At 40.7% G+C, this 21,567-nt stretch overlaps 1 protein-coding gene across 10 annotated transcripts in view; it reads left to right on the top strand.

Moving 5' to 3' along the window:
- Positions 1 to 21,567, top strand: part of LOC128737176 (uncharacterized) — a 696,232-nt gene that overhangs the window by 148,108 nt on the left and 526,557 nt on the right. For all 10 annotated transcript variants that reach the window (XM_053831758.1, XM_053831752.1, XM_053831762.1 and 7 more), the window contains exon 4: positions 19,165 to 21,458. In XM_053831758.1, coding sequence (XP_053687733.1) covers positions 19,498 to 21,458 — 1,961 coding nt within the window. In that variant the 5' untranslated portion in view covers positions 19,165 to 19,497. The remainder of the gene's footprint in view (positions 1 to 19,164; positions 21,459 to 21,567) is intronic.

The following is a 21,567-nucleotide window of genomic DNA, read 5'->3' as shown; positions in this document are numbered from 1 at the left end:
CGGCACCACGTTTCTACGACACGTAGTGCCTGCTGCATTAAGTCAAATAATGTGCTTATGCACTTTCCAACTACTAGGATGAGATAGTCATCCGCAAAACCATATGACGGATAGCCTAGACCATTGAGTTTCCTCAATAGGCCGTCCGCCACAAGGTTCCATAAAAGAGGCGAGAGAACGCCACCTTGTGGACATCCACAAACACGTTGCTTCCAAATGCTTGCTTGCCGTAAGGACGAAAAAAGCAATCGGTTACTAAGCATTTGTTCTATCCACTTTATGATTATTGAAGGCACATTATGATAACGAGCAGCCTCCAAAATGGAAGCGAAAGATACGTTATCAAACGCGCCTTCAATATCCAAAAAAGTTTCTAAGCAAGATTCCTTTTGTGAAAAAGCAACCTCAATTTTATCCACCACATCATGTAATAAAGTGGTTGTAGACTTGCCACTTTGATAAGCATGCTGTGCTGAATGAAGAGGAACTTCTAGTAAGCTTGTTTCGCGGATGTGGTGATCAACAATCCGCTCAAGTGATTTAAGCAAGAAAGACGTTAGACTGATTGGTCTAAAACTTTTGGCTTGCTCGTATGTCGCGCGTCCACCTTTAGGAATAAACTTAATGGTTATTTCACGCCATTGAGTTGGGATGTACCCAATAGCAATACTACACACAAACATCCTTCTCAGAATGTGTTTGAAGTACTTGAATCCTTTTTGCAGTAGAATAGGGTATATTCCATCTGTTCCAGGAGATTTGTATGGAGAGAAGCTGTTCACGGCCCACTCAATCGCTTCAGTTGTGACAAGTCTCCGAGCAAAAGCCCATGAGTCTAAGCCACCTAAAACGATTTCTGGATCGTTTCGAACTTCAGGTTCCACACAGCCCGGAAAGTGACTATAAAAGAGACATTCCAGGATTTCATTGTCATTCGAACAGTATTCACCGTTCGAACTTCGAATGTTATTAACCTGATAATCTTTCGATTTTGACAGTATTTTATTAAGTCGACTTGCCTCGCCGAAACTGGAAACGTTGCTACAGAACCTGTGTCAGCTCGTGCGTGCTGAAGATCGTAAAGCCTTTGCATAGGCTTTCCGGGCCTGCTTGAAAGGCTCCACGCCATCCCTCCGACGTCTATTCCAGGCTCTCCTGCATCGTTTCTTTAGTTCCGCGAGATGAGAGTTCCACCATGGTGTTCCTCTAGTCGTTGTAATAGTTTTTAGTGGGCAAGCTACTTCAAAAGCTTCCGCAATAAAAGATGTTGTGACATCTACAGCCACATCCAAGTCGATCGATGACTCAATCGTTGGTTCGAATCCTTGAAATTTCGTCGCCAGTTCCTCCTCAAAGAGTTCCCAGTCAGAAAATCTCGGATTGCGAAATGTTGCAGCGTTCAAGGAGACACCCAAATGATCAAAATATATAAAGCAATGATCAGATATTGGTGTCTCATTTGAAACATGCCATTGTGCCAACTCATGACTGATCCTGTTAGAGCAGAGTGTTATATCTAACACTTCCTCTCTACCAGCTCGTATGAAAGTTGGACAATTGCCAATGTTGAGTATTCCAAGGTTGGTACCACTCAAATATTCCATCAAATCAGAGCCTCTCAGATTGATATCCGAGCTGCCCCAAATGATGTGATGGGCATTGGCATCACTGCCTACAATGAGCGGAAGCCCACTAGATTGACAGTATCTCACCACATTTCTGAAATCGTCGCTGGGAGACGGTTCATCGTGTGGTAAGTATGCAGAACAGTAGACATAGCGCCTATGGACATCATCCACGACGAGTTCTACTGTGACTGCACAAATATCTCGAGTAGTCAACTCAGAGATAAGGCATGCACTAATTGACCTATGCCACAATATGCATGCTCTGGGCATCAAACGAGGATTTGTCATACCAGTTTTGCTGAAAATAGCAAAGTTCTGGTTTCCAATATCCGTCGAATGAAAGTACCCCTTGCGAAAATATGGCTCCTGGACCAATGCGATGGTGACAGAGCCATTAAAAAGTTTTTCGCATAAATACAAATTTGCTGCCCGTTTGTGTTGAAGATTTATTTGTGCGACTCTAACTATTTGACTAGCGGAGTATATGCACAAACAATCTCCAACACAGATCAGACAGCAAATTGTAAGCGAAGCCAATTAAGTTGGCCAGAACGCACTTGGCGTAAAACCCATAAGGGAAATTGGGCAGGACTACTATGCTGTTCCCACGAAACGCAAGGGACAACAAAGATCGACCGTACCAGAGCCCCGCATGGCACAGTAGAGGCAAGATGCCCAAAGCACTCCGTTCGCGACTGGCATGTTTTCACCCCTCCAGCCATTCAGTCATCGGCACGGAGATAGACCTTGACTTAGGGGCACCTGATTTGCCGACTCCCGGCAGGATCAGGTCCCGTGGCTCAATTTTTGCCCAAACGTACAATTCGGCACCAACCGCCAAAGGGCGTAAGTGCAGATTGTGTAAAACAGACCGATTAAGAGTCTCTTTCTCTCTCTCTCTGTGCTAAGCCAGCTGAGAAAATAACTCTCTCCCGGTGTGCTCACACCCCGCAGCCGCGCCCTCCGAAAATCCTGCGCCGAACTGCACGATTAGGTAGCCGGAAACCACACGGCGAGTGTTCCACCTTCTCTGTCTGCATACGACAACCAAAGTTGCGTACCACCAGGTGCGCAACTTTGGCTACCGTACCCCAGCCGGCACCTCGTGGAGGTAGAGATAGGAGTTAGAAAACAGAGGTGATATATTTGCACATGTTCACTCATTTGCCAGCCAAAAATCTATCAATCTATTACAATAGATTAGTGTCTCGTAAATGATAATTCAGATCAATTAATTATTATTTTCAACAATACTATTCAAAACATTGAAACTTGTTTGTCTCTATACAACGACAGAAAAATATTTTTCCGCTAAAGAAAGAGAGTTGATAACACAGTGGTAACCCGATTTTGTCATGTTTTTGTCTAGAGTTTTTATCACATTTTCTTACCGTCATCCGGGGATACTTGCAACACTTTTGAACTTTGACTTGGTATAACTTTCGAAGTGTACCGTTTACGTCCAAGTGTAGGTAGCCAAAACTTGTATAGTGGTCAGTATTTTTGATTTATGATTATGAGAAAAAATATCTGCTAAATGAGCCTGTAGAATGAACCGAAAATAGGGGTGTTGCAAGTTACCCAACAAACGGGGTTACTTGCAACACTTTTCTGATTTTGCGTTTCTTATGATTTTAAATTTGATTTAAAACCGCGAATGAATATTTTTAGATATTTTGAGTATATTTCTAGTGAAACAAGAGATACTGGAGGCATGTTTTGTTTCCCAATTTTGTCAATCGCTTTTTTAAAGATATTCGGTGAAAATGCAGCATGTCGGCGAACTTCAAATAGCCGTTTCAAGGCACGTGGAATTTTTCACAATTTTAATTTTTCTGGAGATGGCAGTAGACAAAATAACATCGTACAGATGCAAACATACTGTTTACATACTGTCTATTACTATAATTATCTATTCTGCAAGTACTGCAAGCCGCGCCATATTGGAATTAACAACACGAATTCATCGTTACTTCCCCAAGTTCAAAATATAAATAAAGCTTGCTATTTGTTGGCTTATATGATGCACTAGTTGTGTACAGGAACCAAACGATAAAAAATAATTTCATGTCAATGCACTGACACAACTTTGCGCATCCATTTTTCCTACTCTGAAAGTGAAATTACTTTCCAATCGTATAAAAACAAGCAAATCAATTATATAATGGATTAAACTTAACTAAACAATAGGTAAACGTCCCTTCTTTAAAACGCCATTGACTACAAATGGTTATGTTTACAAAACAAATGCGTTAGGGCTGTCAAAAGCGCGATGCGCAAAAGTGTTTCAAGTAACCCCGGTGTTGCAAGTATCCCCGGATGACGGTTTCCGATTTAGATTTACCGTGTTTTGTGCAGAGGTGCAACATCAATTGGGCTCATAAAAAACGGAAGGGGGGTCGAGGGTATTTCTTGGGATTTTTCAAAATTATCGTTCTGATTTGAGCCGAAGATTCCTAGAATTCTATGAAATTTTATAAACGAGCAGTTGAAGGATTTATAAACAAAAACACTATTAAAAGAAATCGATATCATGTATTTGCCAAAAAAAATCCGAACAAAATTTTCTTGCAACCAAGCATCGTAGAGCAAAATTTTTTTTAGTATACTAAATATAGGCAGATTTTCTTAGCAGTTTAGGAAAAATATTATCTAAAAAAAGCGTGTTTTTCAACCAACTACATCACTAAGTTGTCTGATATCTTACAGTCTATTAACCTCAAGTTTTGTCGCGCTATTCAACTTTATGATTTTTTGTTCGAATCTCACCTTCGCTTAGTCGACATTTTTAGTCTAAGAATAAGATTTTCAGTTCATCTTATTTTTGATTTATCACATTAAACATTTACTTTTCCCGGAAAGGGTAAAGTAGAGTGACCTATCTATACCTATAAAAAAGTATTTCTGTCTGTCTATCCTTATGTTCCTTATAGAATCGAAAACTACTGAACCGATCGGCGTGAAAATTTGCATGTAGAGGTTTTTGGGGCTAGGGAAGATTCTCTCGATGGAAAAAGACCCCTCCCCCCACTAAGAGGGGGGCTCCCATACAAATCTATGCCTATAAAAATGGATTTCTGTCTGCTCTATGTTCCTTATAGAATCGAAAACTACTGAACCGATCGGAGTGAAAATTTGTATGTAGGGGTTTTTGGTACCAGGGAAGATTCTTATGATGGTTAGAGATCCCTCCCCCCACTAAGAGGGGGGCTCCCATACAAATCTATACCTATAAAAATGGATTTCTGTCTGTCTGCCCGAATGTTCCTTATAGAATCGAAAACTGCTAAACCGATCGGCGTGAAAATTTGCATATAGGGGTTTTTGGGGCCAGGGAAGGTTCTTATGATGGATAGAGACCCCTTCCCCACTAACAGGGGGGCTCCCATACAAATGAAACACAAATTTCTGCACAACGCGAGAACTAATCAAGCAAATGGAACAAAATTTTACATGTGGGTGTTTTTGGAGACAAGATTTTTTTCTATGGTGAATTAACATCGCTCCCCACTTTAAGAGGGGGGGCTCCCATACAAATGAAATACAAATTTCCTCATAAGTCCAGAACTAATCAAGCAAATGGAACCAAACTTAGCATGTAGGTGTTTTTGTAGGCAATTTTTTATTCTATGGTGAATTGAGACCCCTCTCCACTTTAGGAGGGGAATTATGACCTCTCTGCCTTTTAAGAGGGGGGGGGCTTCCATACAAATGACATACAAATCCTCCTAACTCTAAAACTAATTAAGCAAATGGAACCAAATTTGACATGTGGCTGTTTTTGGAGGCATGAATTTTTGACGTAGGACTACGTCTTTGTTTACTATACTGGGACTGGGTAGCACTTTGTGAAAACGAAAATAGAAGTGTAACGTTTGAATGAAAGATTTCAAATGCTAATAACTACTAAACTACTGAACGAAACTGAACAATTTATGTGTCGTTGGATAGATAAAATGTCCAGCAATTTTATGGGGGGATTAGAGAGCGATTTTAAGGAAAGCGTAAGAAGGGGGGGGGGGGAGGGCTACTATACAAATGAGACACAAATTTGCTCAAAACTCAAGAAATAATCAAGCAAAAGAAACCAAATTTAGCATGTGGGGGTTTTTGGAGGTATGATTTTTTTCTATGGTGTACTGAGATCCCTTCCTTTTCTAAGAGGGTGTACTGAGATTCCTTTCCTTTTCTAACAAATTTCCTCATTACTCTAGAACTAATCAAGCAAATGGAACCAAATTTAGCATGTGGGGTTTTTTAGAGGCAGGATTTTTTCTGTGGTGAATTAGGACCTTTATCTTCTTTAAGTAGGGGGGATCCCATACAAATTTAATACAAATTTCGTCATAACTCGAGTACTAATGAAGCAAATGGAACCAAATTTGGCATGCGGGGTTTTTGGAAGAATGAATTTATTTTATGATGGTTTAAGATCCCTCACCCCTGTGGATAAGGATTCTCATATAAATAAAACAGAAAGTTTTGCGTATGTGCCATATTTTCTACTATGTAACAAGCGGTAAACTGTGAAAGTAAACTAGTAAATCCATCTCGGAGTAAAAGACAGTGAATCGACGCCGCTTACTTACGCAATCGTTGTTTGGCTGTAAGCTTTTAACTGGCGAATATGATGCACCGGACATCCTATCGCAAATCGGACTCTACGCACCTTCAAGAGTCTTACGACCCAGAATGATTCTACAGGAAGACTCCTATTCAACGCAATATGCTGCCAACTCTCCCATCGCTTCCATGAAGTGACAATTCACTGACCTTTTTATTTTTGACGAACCATCACGCATTTACCGCTAACGAATTCGTGCACTTGACAATGTAAATACTAACAATTAAGTAACATTTTTATATTTTTTAGAAAAACTCCTTACAGTGAAATCGAGACCAGTGAATCAGCTCTTCACCGGTCATCATTCTGATAGAATATGGATTTGGTCCTTATACATTAATTGAAAAGCTATTTTCACACCACAGCCATGTCTTTAGAATGAATTCCTACTATTCTGTCAATCGGCAATCATTTACGGCGACCCATTCGGAACGCCCCATTACCCACTAGCCTGTATTATTGTGTTATTATCAGTCAATAAAACATTCAACGCTCCGTTATGGATCGGCACGGTTTGCCATTTATGTCAGCACTGATCTGACAATTGCGGAGTATCGCAAAACAAAGCACTCGTGTGCGTATCAATAATGGCGCGTAGCGTATGTTTAGCATACTGGCCCAGAAATAGACCGCCATATTAGAAGTATGGAAAGACGCTTGATTTATATTAATTACCGCCGGCATCAGTCACGCTGGCTGCGGTGTGGCAAAGTAAGGAGCACTCGACTCTCGACTTGACGTACTGTTGAGAAAGTGTGAGCGAAGGTGCGTGCTCGCGGCGAGACAGTTGGTAGTAGGTAGTGAGGGGTTTCTGCGGCAAACAAACGGCAATAATCTGTCAAAAGTATCATCATATTGACGTTGGTTTCCGCTCAGTTAACCGTGGGCAACTTATCATTTGTAGCTGCCGAAGCTGTGTTAATATTTTACTAGGTACTTTTAATGTTCTATAGTAGTCTATTCGTCAGTACTGTAGAGAACTTTTTAGAGAAAGAGAAAATTATGCGGCAAACTTAAAAAGCATCGAAAAGTCAATTTCACTTCCAATAAAAGTAAATAATTTAACTTTTTATGTCTATTAGCATAAGAAATTATATAAGTAAAGTAAGCTCTAATAGTTGACTGCGAAGTTTGTTGAATAAAAACAGACCAAGTACCGAAAACAGAATGTAACACCTAGGCTTTATTTTGCTTTGGTTAGAGTTTTAGTCTTGAAAAAAAATGCTTACTTTAAATATTTCTCGTCTTGTCTATTATTACTTTTTGTTGCATCAACAATCATAGAACTGTTGTTATTACTTAACACTTAACTTATGTTATTACTCTCTGGTGAAGCATTTTTCAGACTTTACTAGTTTACTGCTTCATTCAATTTCATCGGGAAGTACCTAAACACATTCCAATCAATTTTAATTCTATTTTATTTTAGCTGTTTGGAATTTATGGCCAATAGATGTTTCGATCAGTTTGCTGTAGGAAGGCAGCTCATTTTACCATTGTTACATCGCACTTATTTATTGTTAGAAATGATCACTCAAGATATTATTGATAGGAATTATGGAAACTAAATTTATCGGCATGCAAGTATGAAGATTGGTGCCCACACAGTTCCGCAATGTTCAGCTGTCCAACAAATGTGCAGCGCAGTGAGCTTTGCTACACATGAGCGCATTTCTAATGATACCTAGACATGTTTGCTCGTTTTTAATGCAGTCTTCAACGTCATAATTAGCTTCTCTTAGCTCGCCTCGGTCAGCTCGGGGCAAACGGCCGACAGCAAAAACGATTTCTTCTTCTTGCTGCTTTTATTGTTATTGATTTTGCTGCTATTGACGTTATTGTTTTTTAAATTACGCTTACTGGCGGGAACTGCAGAAGTGGCCATACGTTGCAACACGAGGTTAAATAATTCTGTAATAGTGGTGCTTTAAATTTCGAGGCTTTTCCGTCTGCCGGCAATGGGTATTTCTGAATCTGAAATTATACCAAACACAGAAGAACTTAAATCATCATGAAGTCATGTTGAATGTTAGTCTTGTTGCCAAAAATGGTAAGATCCTGCATACTCGTTGCACAATCTAACCCATCACAGCAACGAATAAGCTCTTCTTCATCGATGTTCCAGAAAACTAAGCTTAAAAATCAATTTTCTTTGCCTTTTCACTTTCACACTTTCGTTAATGGCGAAACCACTTTGTTGGACTAAATATCCCCTGATGTACGTTACATCATCACCGGGGCCAATATAGTGCTTGAGCGCACGATCGCCAACGATCGTGTAAGGCTAAAATAGCTTATTTGCGGCTTTGCCGCGAAACGCCACCGCCGCGCCGCCGCACGGCGGGAAATGGCCCAAAACATAAGGCTGCTTGCAAGTCTGCATTGGTCTGCGCCGGTCAGCGTCCCATAGCGCCAGCGTCGGCCTCGCGTGCTGTAACGATACGAGCATAAATTAATACCTTAATTGTTGGATAATTTTTCGAACGGAAAGAAAAGGATGAAAGGGTAAAATAAAACCGCAAACTCCGCGCAGCGCATCGCATTTCCAAAGCATCCGACGAATGGTGTGTAGGTCCGCTGGATAATTTCGGTGGATTTAATTTTGGATATTTAAAATTTGCATCTTCCATAGTAATGCGTAAATTGGTCTCGAAGCACACCGAAGTTTTTTGTTGGATCACCCACTGTTGAAGAGTTAATTATTTCATGAGTAGTGTTAAAAATCACTACTTGTAATTGGGCACACAATACACGGGCTATTAATAACCATTCATGTGAGCATTAAAACACAAACAATCCCTCCTTTTTATAAAAACAATACGAAAGGCGCGAAAAAAACCTCCCGAATAAGGCTGCACTCTGAAGCGGAATAGCAACGTCAAAGCAACGAACGGCTCAACGGTGCGGCGACTTACTGAGAAGCCAGGTCGGAGATTTACGATGCCAAACGTGTACATAAATACGGATAAACTGCCCGGTGCGAAGATTCACACGTGCAATGACAATGATGCTAATGTATGAAAATGAAGGGGTTTTCCAACGGGAAGGTAGATGAAAGCATTCACGAGCTTACCCACATCGCATCCTACGGCAGGTGGTAATGTTTTCATTAGCACTACACTTCAATTGGATGCATTATTTAAATATTTGGCTTCATTCATGAGTGCATGGAAAAATTGAATAATATCTATGTACATTCAAACACTGTTTTAAATAAATATCGAAAGTGTGGGTGAAATTGTTGGGCCATGGACCAACGGAAGAGATTATATTTTTTTGTGTAGATCTCAGGGAAACAAAAACTTTTATTTATTACCCAGCCATTGAGTCAAGGATTTCGTTTGTTTGGTTGAGAGATTGTTTACATCGTTTTCAGTAACCAATTAGCTTTACATAATATTGTTAGAGTCAGTCGTCGTGAAACTTTATTTGTTTTTAAATGACTCACTAGAAACATTGCATGGTGATTTGACAAAATAGTCAGCTGTATCAGAATGCTTTTCCCATACCGGTATTGACAATTCGTTGGTTGCTGGCTACATGAACCGCAGTGAATCGAAGAACGGCAAGGCTACTTAGGTTGGAAAGACGATATAGGTATCGGTCGATTTACCGATCCGCCGAATAATAGCGATCCACTGAATTATTCAGAATATCTTGGCGTATTGACAAAAGACATTGGCTAGTAGAAACTATCAAGGCATAACAGTGCACTGTTCGGCGTATAAATTACTCTTCCATATTCTATTCTTTAGATTTTCGTTCATGATCACTTGGCGGAGTCTTTTGTCGCTGGTTTTCAAAAGGGTCGATCCACGACAGAAAAATGTTTATTCTGCAAACGACCCTAGATAAGTTCTTGGAATACAACTTACCGACTGATCATTTGTTTGTCAATTTCAAAGCGACGTAAGATTCAGTCAAGCGAAATGAACCGTGGCACTCTAAGGATTTTCGAATGCATTTGCATTTTCAAACCGGTTATTCAAGATTGGCATAACAACCACAATAACAACAACAACAAAAACGTCGACGATAACGATAATGATAACTACAACGACAACGACAACGACAATGACAACGACAACGACAACGACAACGACGACAACGGCAACGACAACGACAACGACAACGACAACGACAACGACAACGACAACGACAACGACAACGACAACGACAACGACAACGACAACGACAACGACAACGACAACGACAACGACAACGACAACGACAACGACAACGACAACGACAACGACAACGACAACGACAACGACAACGACAACGACAACAACGACAACGACAACGACAACGACAACGACAACGACAACGACAACGACAACGACAACGACAACGACAACGACAACGACAACGACAACGACAACGACAACGACAACGACAACGCCAACGCCAACGCCAACGCCAACGCCAACGCCAACGCCAACGCCAACGCCAACGCCAACGCCAACGCCAACGCCAACGCCAACGCCAACTACAACGACAACGACAACGACAACGACAACGACAACGACAACGACAACGACAACGACAACGACAACGACAACGACAACGACAACGACAACGACAACGACAACGACAACGACAACGACAACGACAACGACAACGACAACGACAACGACAACGACAACGACAACGACAACGACAACGACAACGACAACGACAACGACAACGAAAATGACAACGACAACGACAACGACAACGACAACGACAACGACAATGACAACGACTACGACAACGACAACGACAACGACTACGACTACGACAACAACGACTACGACAACAACGACAACGACAATGACAATGGCAATGACAACGACAACGACGACAACCACAACAAGTGATTTATTTCAATCATCATAAGCAAAATATTAGTGACAGATATGACTGAACGAAACTTTAACCTTTTATTCATTTCCTCCAAATGTCCATTATAAACCCAAGGGATTTTGTTTGAAGGAGCCTCACCCAAGGGAGTACTGAGAGAAATTTTCGTGGCTTTCGATTGGTTCGACAAGTCTCGTAAAGGATACACACCAAAGCAACGCGCCTACACGAAATATTTTTATGTATTTCAGGGCAGCATGCGATACAGTCGAGCATGAACAGCTATGGTAGATGATTCACGAGAACAGTTTTCCGGACAAACTGACGCGGATCATCAAATCTATATAGCGGGGCGAGTGATGTACTACGCGGTGTCAGATTTTGCAGAAGAGAAATCCATAGGTTTATCGTCTGTATTTTATGACCGAAGCAAAGGACTGTAGTAATCTCCCCATTACGTTACGTTACGCTTTATGTGAACCAACCTTCCGAATTGTGTAAGCTACACTGAGAAAACTTTTCGTATAGTTTCGATGTGTCCCACATATAGATTTTTGCAATGTGCCCAGTAAATGATCTTTATGTGCCAAACAGCTATCATTTATATGCACGCGAAAAGTTTGCAAATACTATTCATATGCGTATAATTTTTATGAGTAATTCTGGAAGGATTGTGTTTATATGCGGCACATGATAATCATATGGAATTTCATATGGAAATTTACTATTAGTTATGTGCAGAATATTTTTAGTGTACGATTAGCGTGTATGAGAATTCCGTCTTCTGGCAACGCTTCCAAAATGTCAAAAATTAAGCGCGAGAATTCGCTCGTTGAGCTCATTGTTACTTAATCTCCGACCGAGTAGGACTTAATAAAACGTTTATCGTGCAACCGCGTGTTTTAATTTTCACTACAACTTCAGATGTGGGATAACACGCCAGAAAAGTACAGTTATGAGTCGTATGATTAGAAGTGACTCGGTGAATTGTGTGTAGGAAAGTTTAGTGTAACCGACAACATGATAGGACATGAAAGATCATTCGATATTGTACCATTGTTGGAGGCGGACGTAATAAAGTTTAGTTGCATGATAAAAGTGTTTCCGTTGCTTAAATTTCCGTTCCCCTTAGTGATTGATTTTCCCAGGATAACTACGAAATATGTGAAGTTATACGCAGTGAATTCTACACGTACGAAAGAAGTATGTGCAGGCTTGGACAAGTATTTAGAGTGTTATAGTCGACCACGAAGAATCGTCAGTGATCGAGGTACGTGTTTTACGTCGTTGAAGTTCGGTGCTTACTTACTGGAGAACAACATCGAGCACGTCACTACGTCACCACAACTAAATGGGCAGGTTGAGCGAGTAAATCGAGTCCTTAAGTCAATGCTATCAAAGCTTACGGAACCTGCACAGCATTCAAACTGGTGTAAAATGTTAGGAAAGGTCGAATAGGCCATGAACAATTCCGTTCACTCCAGACAAGAAACTCCATCTATTCTTCTGTTCGGAGTTAGTCTGCGAGGAAGCGAGGTTGATCGTCTATCAGAATATCTGGAAGAGAGGAACGGTAAGCATGACGTTCGAGATTTGATGGATTTACTGGACTTAGCTTTACGCAACATAGTGAGATCCAAGGACAAGAACTCTGCAGCGTTCTCTACGAAGCACAATCTGCCGCATACGTTTTCCACAGGAGAGTGCGTCGTAATCCCACGGTGTTCAAAACACCGTTATTAAAAAATAAACGCCAATTCCGAACATGCCTTTATTATTAAAAAAATACCGCATTGGGTTATTGACTTCCCTAAGGGTGCCTGGAGACCCCAAATATGTCCAGATATGACCAAACCTGACCTTAGATAGCAGATTTGATTTCCATTAATCTAGTTATTGAGTTCTAGTGTGATTTAAGGTGTCACACGATAAGTTTTTGTTCATGGACGAAACTGGCCACTTGTCTGGGTGCTCCCGGAGGTTACTGGAACTTGTCCAGATATAACCAACGTGACGCTAGGTAGTTCATCTGACTTTGATTGATCTAGCTTTTAATTTTTGGCGTAATTTGAGGTGTCGCACGATAAGTCATTGTTCATGTTCGAAACTGGCCAATTCCCATAGCGATAACTTAATCCGGAACATTTCCGATTAGTCCCAATACAGCGTAAAACTCTCAAAATGGTCGCCAATGGGTATATGTTACCGTAATAAAATGTTTATCGTGCAACCGTGTGTTGTATTTTCCACTACAGGTCATTAATTCGTTTCAAAATTGAATAGACGCAAAATTCAATCAAATTTTAGTTGGAGTTAATTTCTGGTCTTTTCTATGACCATGTGTAATGTGTTTTGGTCTCGTCTTCTTGTGTCTTTTTGGCGTCTGTTAGTCGTTTTTCGTTCTTTTAACATCTGCCGGCATTTTTTAATCGTGCAATTGTCACTTTTTAGCTGTTTCAGCGTTTTTTTAATCGTTCTTTGTGACATTTCGGCTACACTTGATGGCGTCTTTTTATTGCCATTTGTAGTCTTTTTTTAACATTTCTTATTGATGTTTTGCCGTATCTTTATCGTCTTCTCACTACCTTTTTGCATCTGTTTATAGTTGTTTCGACGTGTATTCTAGACTTTTTTGACTTTTTCGTCACTTCTTTGGCATTTTCTCGGCGTCTTTCCATCGTATTTTTGTTGTCTTTCGTCTTTTTACCCACTTGTCATCACTTTTTCTAAAGTTTTTGAAGCGTGTTAGTAGAATACGAAATTAGTTTTCTTTTATTTAATTCCAGGAACTATGTTTTCGTCATTTTTCCTTTGTCTTTTTGTTTTTGTGTTGTCGTCTTATCGTCATCTTATTGTTGTCGTCTCGTTGCTGTCTTTTCTTTGTATTCGTCCTATTTTTGTTGTCTTTTCCAGGTCCTTTTGCTATCTATTCATCTTATTTTCGTTGCCTGTGTGTCGTTCGCGACCAAAACCTCTGTTTTCGTAATGATAGTCACTTTCGGCTGCATTTGCTCCTTTGTAGTTGTTTTTTTTTGTTGCGTTTTTGACATCTTTTTGCTGACATTTTTCCTTCTTATCTTCATTTTTGTCATCTTTTCATCCTCTTTTATCATCGTTTGACCGTTTTTCTTGTTGACTTTGCCACTTTTTTACTATTTTTTCATTGCCCTCTTTGTTGTCAGGACAACACAAATGTTATTCTTCTACTGCCTTTTCATTATTGTTACCTTGTCTTACTCTCATATATTCGTCTACATTTCATCGTTTCTTTAGCATGTTTTTTTTGCATTTTTAACACTGTTTAAATGTTATTTAGTCGTTTTTACCGTGTGGTTTTTGTCCCGGATTGGGGTCTTTTCGTCGTTTTTTATTTTTCCGCAGCTTGTCGTTCCGATTTTTGTCGTCTTTTTGTCAATTTTTCATCTTATTTTTGCCATCTTTACATCGCTTGTGCGTAATTTTTTCTTCGCATTGTTGTTGTCTTTACGCCGTTGCGTCGCCGTCTGTTCATTGTTTTTTTCGTATTTTAGTCATCTTTTCATCTCCATTTTATTGCGTTTTAAAAATATCAGAATTTCTTTTGACGTGAAAAGCCCGATCTGCTTTCAGAGTGTAAAATGCATTAACGTAAATGTTCTTTTTATAATTCACTATTCATTAGAGCAAACCCTTTTCATTAATCTGTTCGTTTGTTTCTTTCAGTAGAACTGTATAAGAAGCTTTCATATACAACTATATATAAGAAATTTTCAACTTTTTCTATAAAGTATATGAATCACATAGATACGAACAATTTTCGGCAAAAGTAGCCAACTCCTCGCATTCGTAGACGACCTTGATATCATTACTAGAAACCATGGGACGACTGAAACAATCTACGCCAAACGAAAAACGGAGGCAAGAAGGATTGGGCTACAAATCGATGCGCCAAAACCAAATATATGGTAGGAAGAGGTTCCAGAGAAAACAAGGTTCGCTTACCACGGACAGTGACTGTTGACAGCGATGAACTGGAAGTTATTGAAGAGTTCATATATCCCTAATCCCTCTGGTAATCGCCAACAAGGAGATGAAGAAGCCGAGTAAGGAGATTCAACGACGCATTCAAGCAGAAAGTCTATTTTTCCCTCCGCAAAACGTTTCGATCAACGAGCACACGCCGCTGCATACAGCTGACGATGTACAAAACGCCAATAAGGCCGGTAGTCCTCTACAGACTTTAGACTGTAATTTTATTTACTGAAGATTTACGTGCACTTGCCGTAGTCAAACGAAAGGTGTTGTGGACTATTTTTGGCGGAGTACAATCGAAAAGCGGAGAGTGGCAGAGGCGTATGACCTACGATATGCAGGCAGTACTTGGAGAGATATCCATCGTGCGCCTGGCGAAAGTTGAAACGTTATGGTGGGTCGGCCATATCGTATGGTTGCCGGATAACTGTACAGTGAAACCTGTTCTCTTTAACATCCCAAACGGCAGCAGGAACAGAGGGACTCAGTGTTCTAGATGGTTCCACCCGGTTGAAGCTGACTTGCCCAAGACCTGTACTCAGTGGAGTGGAATTCGTGAACACATCTCGTGCGACCACGACTCTACGCTATTAGAATAAGTAGAAGAAGAAGACTTCAACCGATTTGACCGTAACGTATGCTGTCTTTTTTTTGTATGTCAGAAGGGCATTGGGTTTAAAGGCCACTACGCTGCTATCCTTACTCGCTGTTGTTTATTGGGACTAAACACTAAGGAATAATCGGCAATTTTAGAAAGTTGGCGAATCATTTGTTTGCATGCAAGATGCAACGCCTCTGACGGTGGGTCTTCGGCTGGGTCGTCCTCGCTGCTGGTGCGGCTTCGATGCATGAACTTTTCTTTTCCCGTAATGCAAGAGACCTTTTTGGTAGTTCCCCATTTCGTCCCCTAGACATCTGTTTTTTAGCGGAAATCCCTATAATGAAAATCTGTTTGTGTTTTATGTGGCTTTTTGCCTCTCATTCTTATTTCAAATTACCTGCTATTATCTCCTTGCCACTTATATGTCTGATATCGGTTCGGAAATGGTCATAATATAAGAGATTTAATGTACTTTTTCTTTGCTTGTAGCCATCCCTTTATCAGGGATCATCCTATTTTTTGACAACCTTCCTATGCTGCTTCTTTCAATCTCAAGTATCAATCTGGAATTTTCGTTCATGCTAATAATGGTGCTTATGACCGAAATTAATGACAAGAACCGTCATAAGAGTACTATAAAACTCAAATTGTTACTTGGGATGTATGATGAAGCCTAGCAAACCTAGTCTTTCATCCAGGTTCAGGTGTTCGGGAGTTATGCCGGTGCACACAAACATACTTTCTCTTTCATATATTTAGATTTCACGAATTCGAAATCAAGTGAAAAACTAAATAAATATTATTAGGTACCCCGGGGCAAGTGGGAATACGGGGTAAGTGGAAACGAAACCCATAATTCGCTTCAACCTTATTTTCTCAAACTAAACCTGAGTTAATTTAATCATACAATAAATACAAATAATGTTTGGTTGCATGCGTTCGTAAAAGTAAGGTAAAGAACAGGTTTCTTTTTCTTGTCGAAAACCTAGCAAATTGTGTTTGTGTAAATTAAATGTATGGATAAGTGAATCGTGAAGATGTTCCTATCAAAAGATTTTGAAAATATGAATAAAAAAGTGCATTTTTGGCCCATTTATTTTCAACTGATTAAAATAGGTGACACTGCTCAACTCGTTCCTTACCCTATATGTGTTTCATTAGTATACATTATTAGTGTAATAACAAGTCACACACGAAAAATAGTTGTACAACTTTAAAATTTTCATTAAATATGCGGGTCGAAATAAAGGCGACATTTCAGAGCACCCGGGACAAGTGGAACCTACTAAAAATAAAAGGTTTCAGAACCAAATTTCTGGTTATTACACACTTTTTAGGTGTACTATCGAATATTTTCAGTTTGATTACATAATATTTATATCGATACAACCTTTAAAATAAGGGACAAAACCAAAAGAACTTGAAAAATAAATCCATCAATCTGGCCTATAAGGGAGCAAAAAGCATTGTTATGTTCAGGCGATGTTAATTGAAACTGGGCAAGCACAGTTGGCATAATTAAGCTAAACTACAATTAGAAGTGAAACAATAAAACATTATGATTGTTATAGTATTGCGTAACTCTTTCTTATGATAGTTCACCAAGTAGCTCTATCGTCCTGTGCATGGTAGAACAAACAGATCATAATCATATTTTCAAGCCATTAAAAAACGTTTATCTAAAATTATGTCTTGCGACAATGCAATGGGATAAAATTACGTATTAAAATACAATGCGTTACAATTACGGTTACAAAACTGAGTGATTGCTCACCAATTGTGTATTATATTAGTCACTCCTTGTGCATTAATAATAATTTTGTTACGATATGTTTGCATCAAGCATTAGCAGAGACATTGTTTTTTTCAATCCCTTAACGTTGCTGTGAATTAAGCATAACTACTCAATTTGCTGTAATTTTATGTTTTTCAATCAAATTTGAATGTAGGTCCCACTTGCCCTGTTTAATGAGGCAAGTGGAACTCTTAAAGCTAGGTTAGATATTAGATTCGCGTTTTAGTCTGGTGTACTGATTTTCCACCGCCTCAAGTGTTCTGTCGACAGTATCTACGTCGTCGGCAAAGCAGATAAATTGACTGTATTTATTGAAAATTGATCCCCGCATTTCGATCACCTATCGTCTTACAACAGGTTCAAGCACAATATTGAATAGCAGGCAGGAAAGTGTGTCAAAGTCCGCTGCGAGATTCGAATGGGTCCGACAAACCACCCGATATAGCCACGAAGCACTCGATGCCGTCTCTCTTAGCCATGCTAAGTCTAGTAAGCTTACCCGGAAAACTGTTTTCGTCCAAAATTTTCCATAACTTTTGTCGGTTTACACTATCATATGCGGCTTTGAAGTCAATGAACAGGCAATGCGTGGGGAGTCGGAATTCGCGGCGCTGTTTCATGGTGACGAATTGGGTCTTTAGGGTCATATAATAACAAAACAGAACCCAATAATTAAAAGCATGCTGAAAATACCACTCCATGTTCCAAAAATGCGTCGATTTCTATCATATATAACAAGTGAGGTAGTATAGGTATAGAGGGAGGCGGTCTCTGACAAGAAGAAGGAAGTTTCAAATGGGTAAAGAGGTCCGTTTCTCTTGTATTTGGAAGGATGGCATTTGTACAAATGGTTGTACGACAAAAAAGAATTTCTGGAAGGAGGGAATAGGGTGGCCATTGACAAGGGGGAGGCTTAAAAACGTAAAATTTTTTGTCTCGCATTATAGGGAAACAGAAAACAGATTTACAAGTCGCTAGGGGACTACAGGAGGGGGAGCTGACAAAGGGTAAACACATTCAAATGAAGAAAAAGAGTTTTATTTCTTGTACTATGAGAATTTTAGTTACAGACAGATGTCCGTTAAAAACAGACGTTAAAGTGGCCAAGAGTCAATCGAGCCCCGAGGAAAATCGGGCAATCAGTTAGTAATAACATAAACGAGAACTTTATAAAATAATTTGATTTTTATATTACTCAATAGATATTATTGATCTAGTTGATCACTATTGAACAAGTTTTCGCTGGATTCAAACAATTTTCAACACAGAGAAGGAAACAATGGGCCACGATTGAATGCTTGAGAATTTTGTTTAAACTTCTCCCATTCAAAGACGCCGACGAAGTTAGATTCTGAATGATGTTTTACTTTATACAAGCAATCAAACGTGGTATTTTTATTTATTTCTTTCCAGCCAGATGTTTTTATTCGGATATTGCATTACTGTTTATGTTTCAGCACAACTTTATGCCTTGTCACTCACCGTAGAATCGCTTGAATCGATTTTCCAAACAAACCCATTCAAGCCTTTTCTCATGTAAAAAGTAACTTTATTCTCGATAGTTTCCTTCTATTTATTACACTTTTACTCTTCCGTTGATTGCGCATAAAAGTACGGAAACTGATTAATTCTCCCCTTTTTTCGCTTCCATTTTCCGTTTCAGAACTGCTGCTACCTGCAAGAAGTCCTTGACAGCATAAAACAAACTAGATTGGCACACAATATCACAGAGCGGCGAGTGCCGACCGACACCGCTGGGATTGACGGTTTAGCAGGTGGAATTCCAAAAATGTTACAACCTAATAAATTATTTATGAGCATTTAGTGCAATCATCACAAAAGTGGGTGAGTTTGCTGCAGCCTCAAAGGCGAAGCCGGCGTTCGCGCGAACAGAAAGAGACAGACAGGTGCGGTGTGCCTCTGAACTGCAACTAGATCGTGACGATCGGCCCCGAACAGCGCGCGGGAGTCGCGAGCAGTAAGCGAAAGTGAAACCATGGAGAAATATGTAACCGTTGTGTCGGTCGATGATCAGCCAGCTTCTAGCAGCAGCCCGGCCGTGGAGAAGGGTGAGAGTGACCACCACCAGCGGCAGCTACCAAATGTAGACATTAAGGAAGTGTCGGCAGGAGGTGTGCCAACGTCGGCAGTTGATTCCCAGTTTGTGACAGTGGTGTCAATAAGCCATGGTGCGGTTGGTATGGAAGAATTGGAACCAGAGGTAGTGCTGGTATATCGACTGCCTGGAGAGCGGTTGGGATTTGGGCTTAAGTTTCAAGGTGGCACGAAAAATAATGAAAAAATTCAGCGATTATTCATTCAGTCATGCGCAGAAAATAGTCCTGCTTCGCGGGTTCAGGCCAGTTGGGGATATCTCAGGGAAGGCGATGAGATTCTAGAGATTGATGAAGTCAGTGTGACGCGAATGACTCGAATCGAGTGCGTGAAGTGTTTGAAAGAAAGTAATTTAGCTATCAAGCTCCTGGTAAGAAACGGTGAAGGTAAAGTACAAAACTTTTACGACGAAAACGGAGACGTTCCGGACAGAAAAAGTGTTCCACCTCCACCGCCTCCGGTTCCGCCACGGAAGTTGAACAAACGAAAGTCCGTGGATCTGGCTGTTAGCCATGACCCCCCGGTAAAGCAACTCGTTGAAATTGTGCATCCACCCGATGCAGAGGTGTATTCGAATCTATTTTCGGATGATATCAGTGATTTAATCAGCGAATCCGACGATACTGCCAGTACAATTTCCACAGTCATAGATAAGTACTCCATTTGTTCTAGTCTATCATCCGAAGATTACACAATTTCGTCTAACCCTAGCAGCTTGGAACTAGCAAAGGCTCTGAAACCGTTCACACTTTTGGAAAAAGAATTCAACCTAGAGAGTAAGTTGGAAAACAATCTTTTCACCTTCCAGCCAGCCTCGGTGAATGTAGTCCAATTGGAGGTGGAAGCCGAGCCTCTGTCTAATGATTACGAAAACGTCAGCATAAACAAAATCGAAGAAAACAAAAACTACGAAAACATCGTAGTGCACGCCAGCGACCATCAACCACAAAACTACGAAAATGTTACCATTCAAGCCGTTACAGAACCTCAGCCATACGAAAACGTAACAATCACAACCTCATCCAGTGGCACTCCGGAGCCAGCAGTTTACGAAAATGTTGACCTCAAATCTCCCCCACGGCCACTTCCCAGACAAGCAGCAGCAGCAGAACAGAAAAAGCGAGCCGCCCCGGTTGCTAATGTGGTTGCTCCACCGCGCCAAAAGTCCCCACGAATGGCACCGTTGCCACCGATTCCACCACAATTGCCTCATGAATTTAATACCATCCAAAGTTGGCTTCAGGAAGCCACCGAAGTCATCCATGAATGCGCACTAACCGCCAATAGTGCTGAAGCGGCGAAGAGGGAAAAATCACCTCTCCGCAATGCCGGTAGCAATGAAAATCTCCCACGGTTAATTGATTTCCATCCGAAAGTTTCTAGTCCCTTTAAAGCCTCTCCGCAGCCGACGATCATAACGATCGACAATGTTCAAATTGAAAACAGCGAACCGACACCGGAACAAACGGTGTCCGTGAAAAAGTGTATCAAAATAATCGCCAACGATGCGAACGCAATGAGCACCAATTACATCGAAAGCTCCGACGATGAAGAGGAAGAGGACGAGGACGAAAATGATGAGCAGGAGGAGGAGGATGAGGAGAGAATTTACGAGCCGGCCCAGATGGAAGAAGATCGCCAACTGCGCTGTTACGCTGAGATCGCCGGTATGGGAGCTTTCGACAGTTACAGCGACGAGGACGGCGAAAAGCTCGGTCCGCCGGAGATTATCGACGGTGGTCCGTCGGAGGCGTACTTCAACTACCATTGGACGACGACGCTACTGCCGCCCATCGGTGAGGTGGAGGAAGAGTTTTCCTCGCTGGAGAATCAGCAGAGCGGGTAAGTTGATTGATACTATTGTAACGCAAACCAATGTTGGGGTCCGAAAGCGTAACTGTTTGTTGTTACGAGGGTTATGTGGAAGCATGGGTCTTCAAGCAGCATGATT

This window comes from Sabethes cyaneus, chromosome 2, assembly GCF_943734655.1.
Source record: "Sabethes cyaneus chromosome 2, idSabCyanKW18_F2, whole genome shotgun sequence".
In the NCBI taxonomy this organism is placed as follows: Eukaryota; Metazoa; Arthropoda; class Insecta; order Diptera; family Culicidae; genus Sabethes; species Sabethes cyaneus.
The sequence above is the reverse complement of the archived record's forward strand: the minus strand, read 5'-3'. Positions and strand labels throughout refer to the sequence as shown.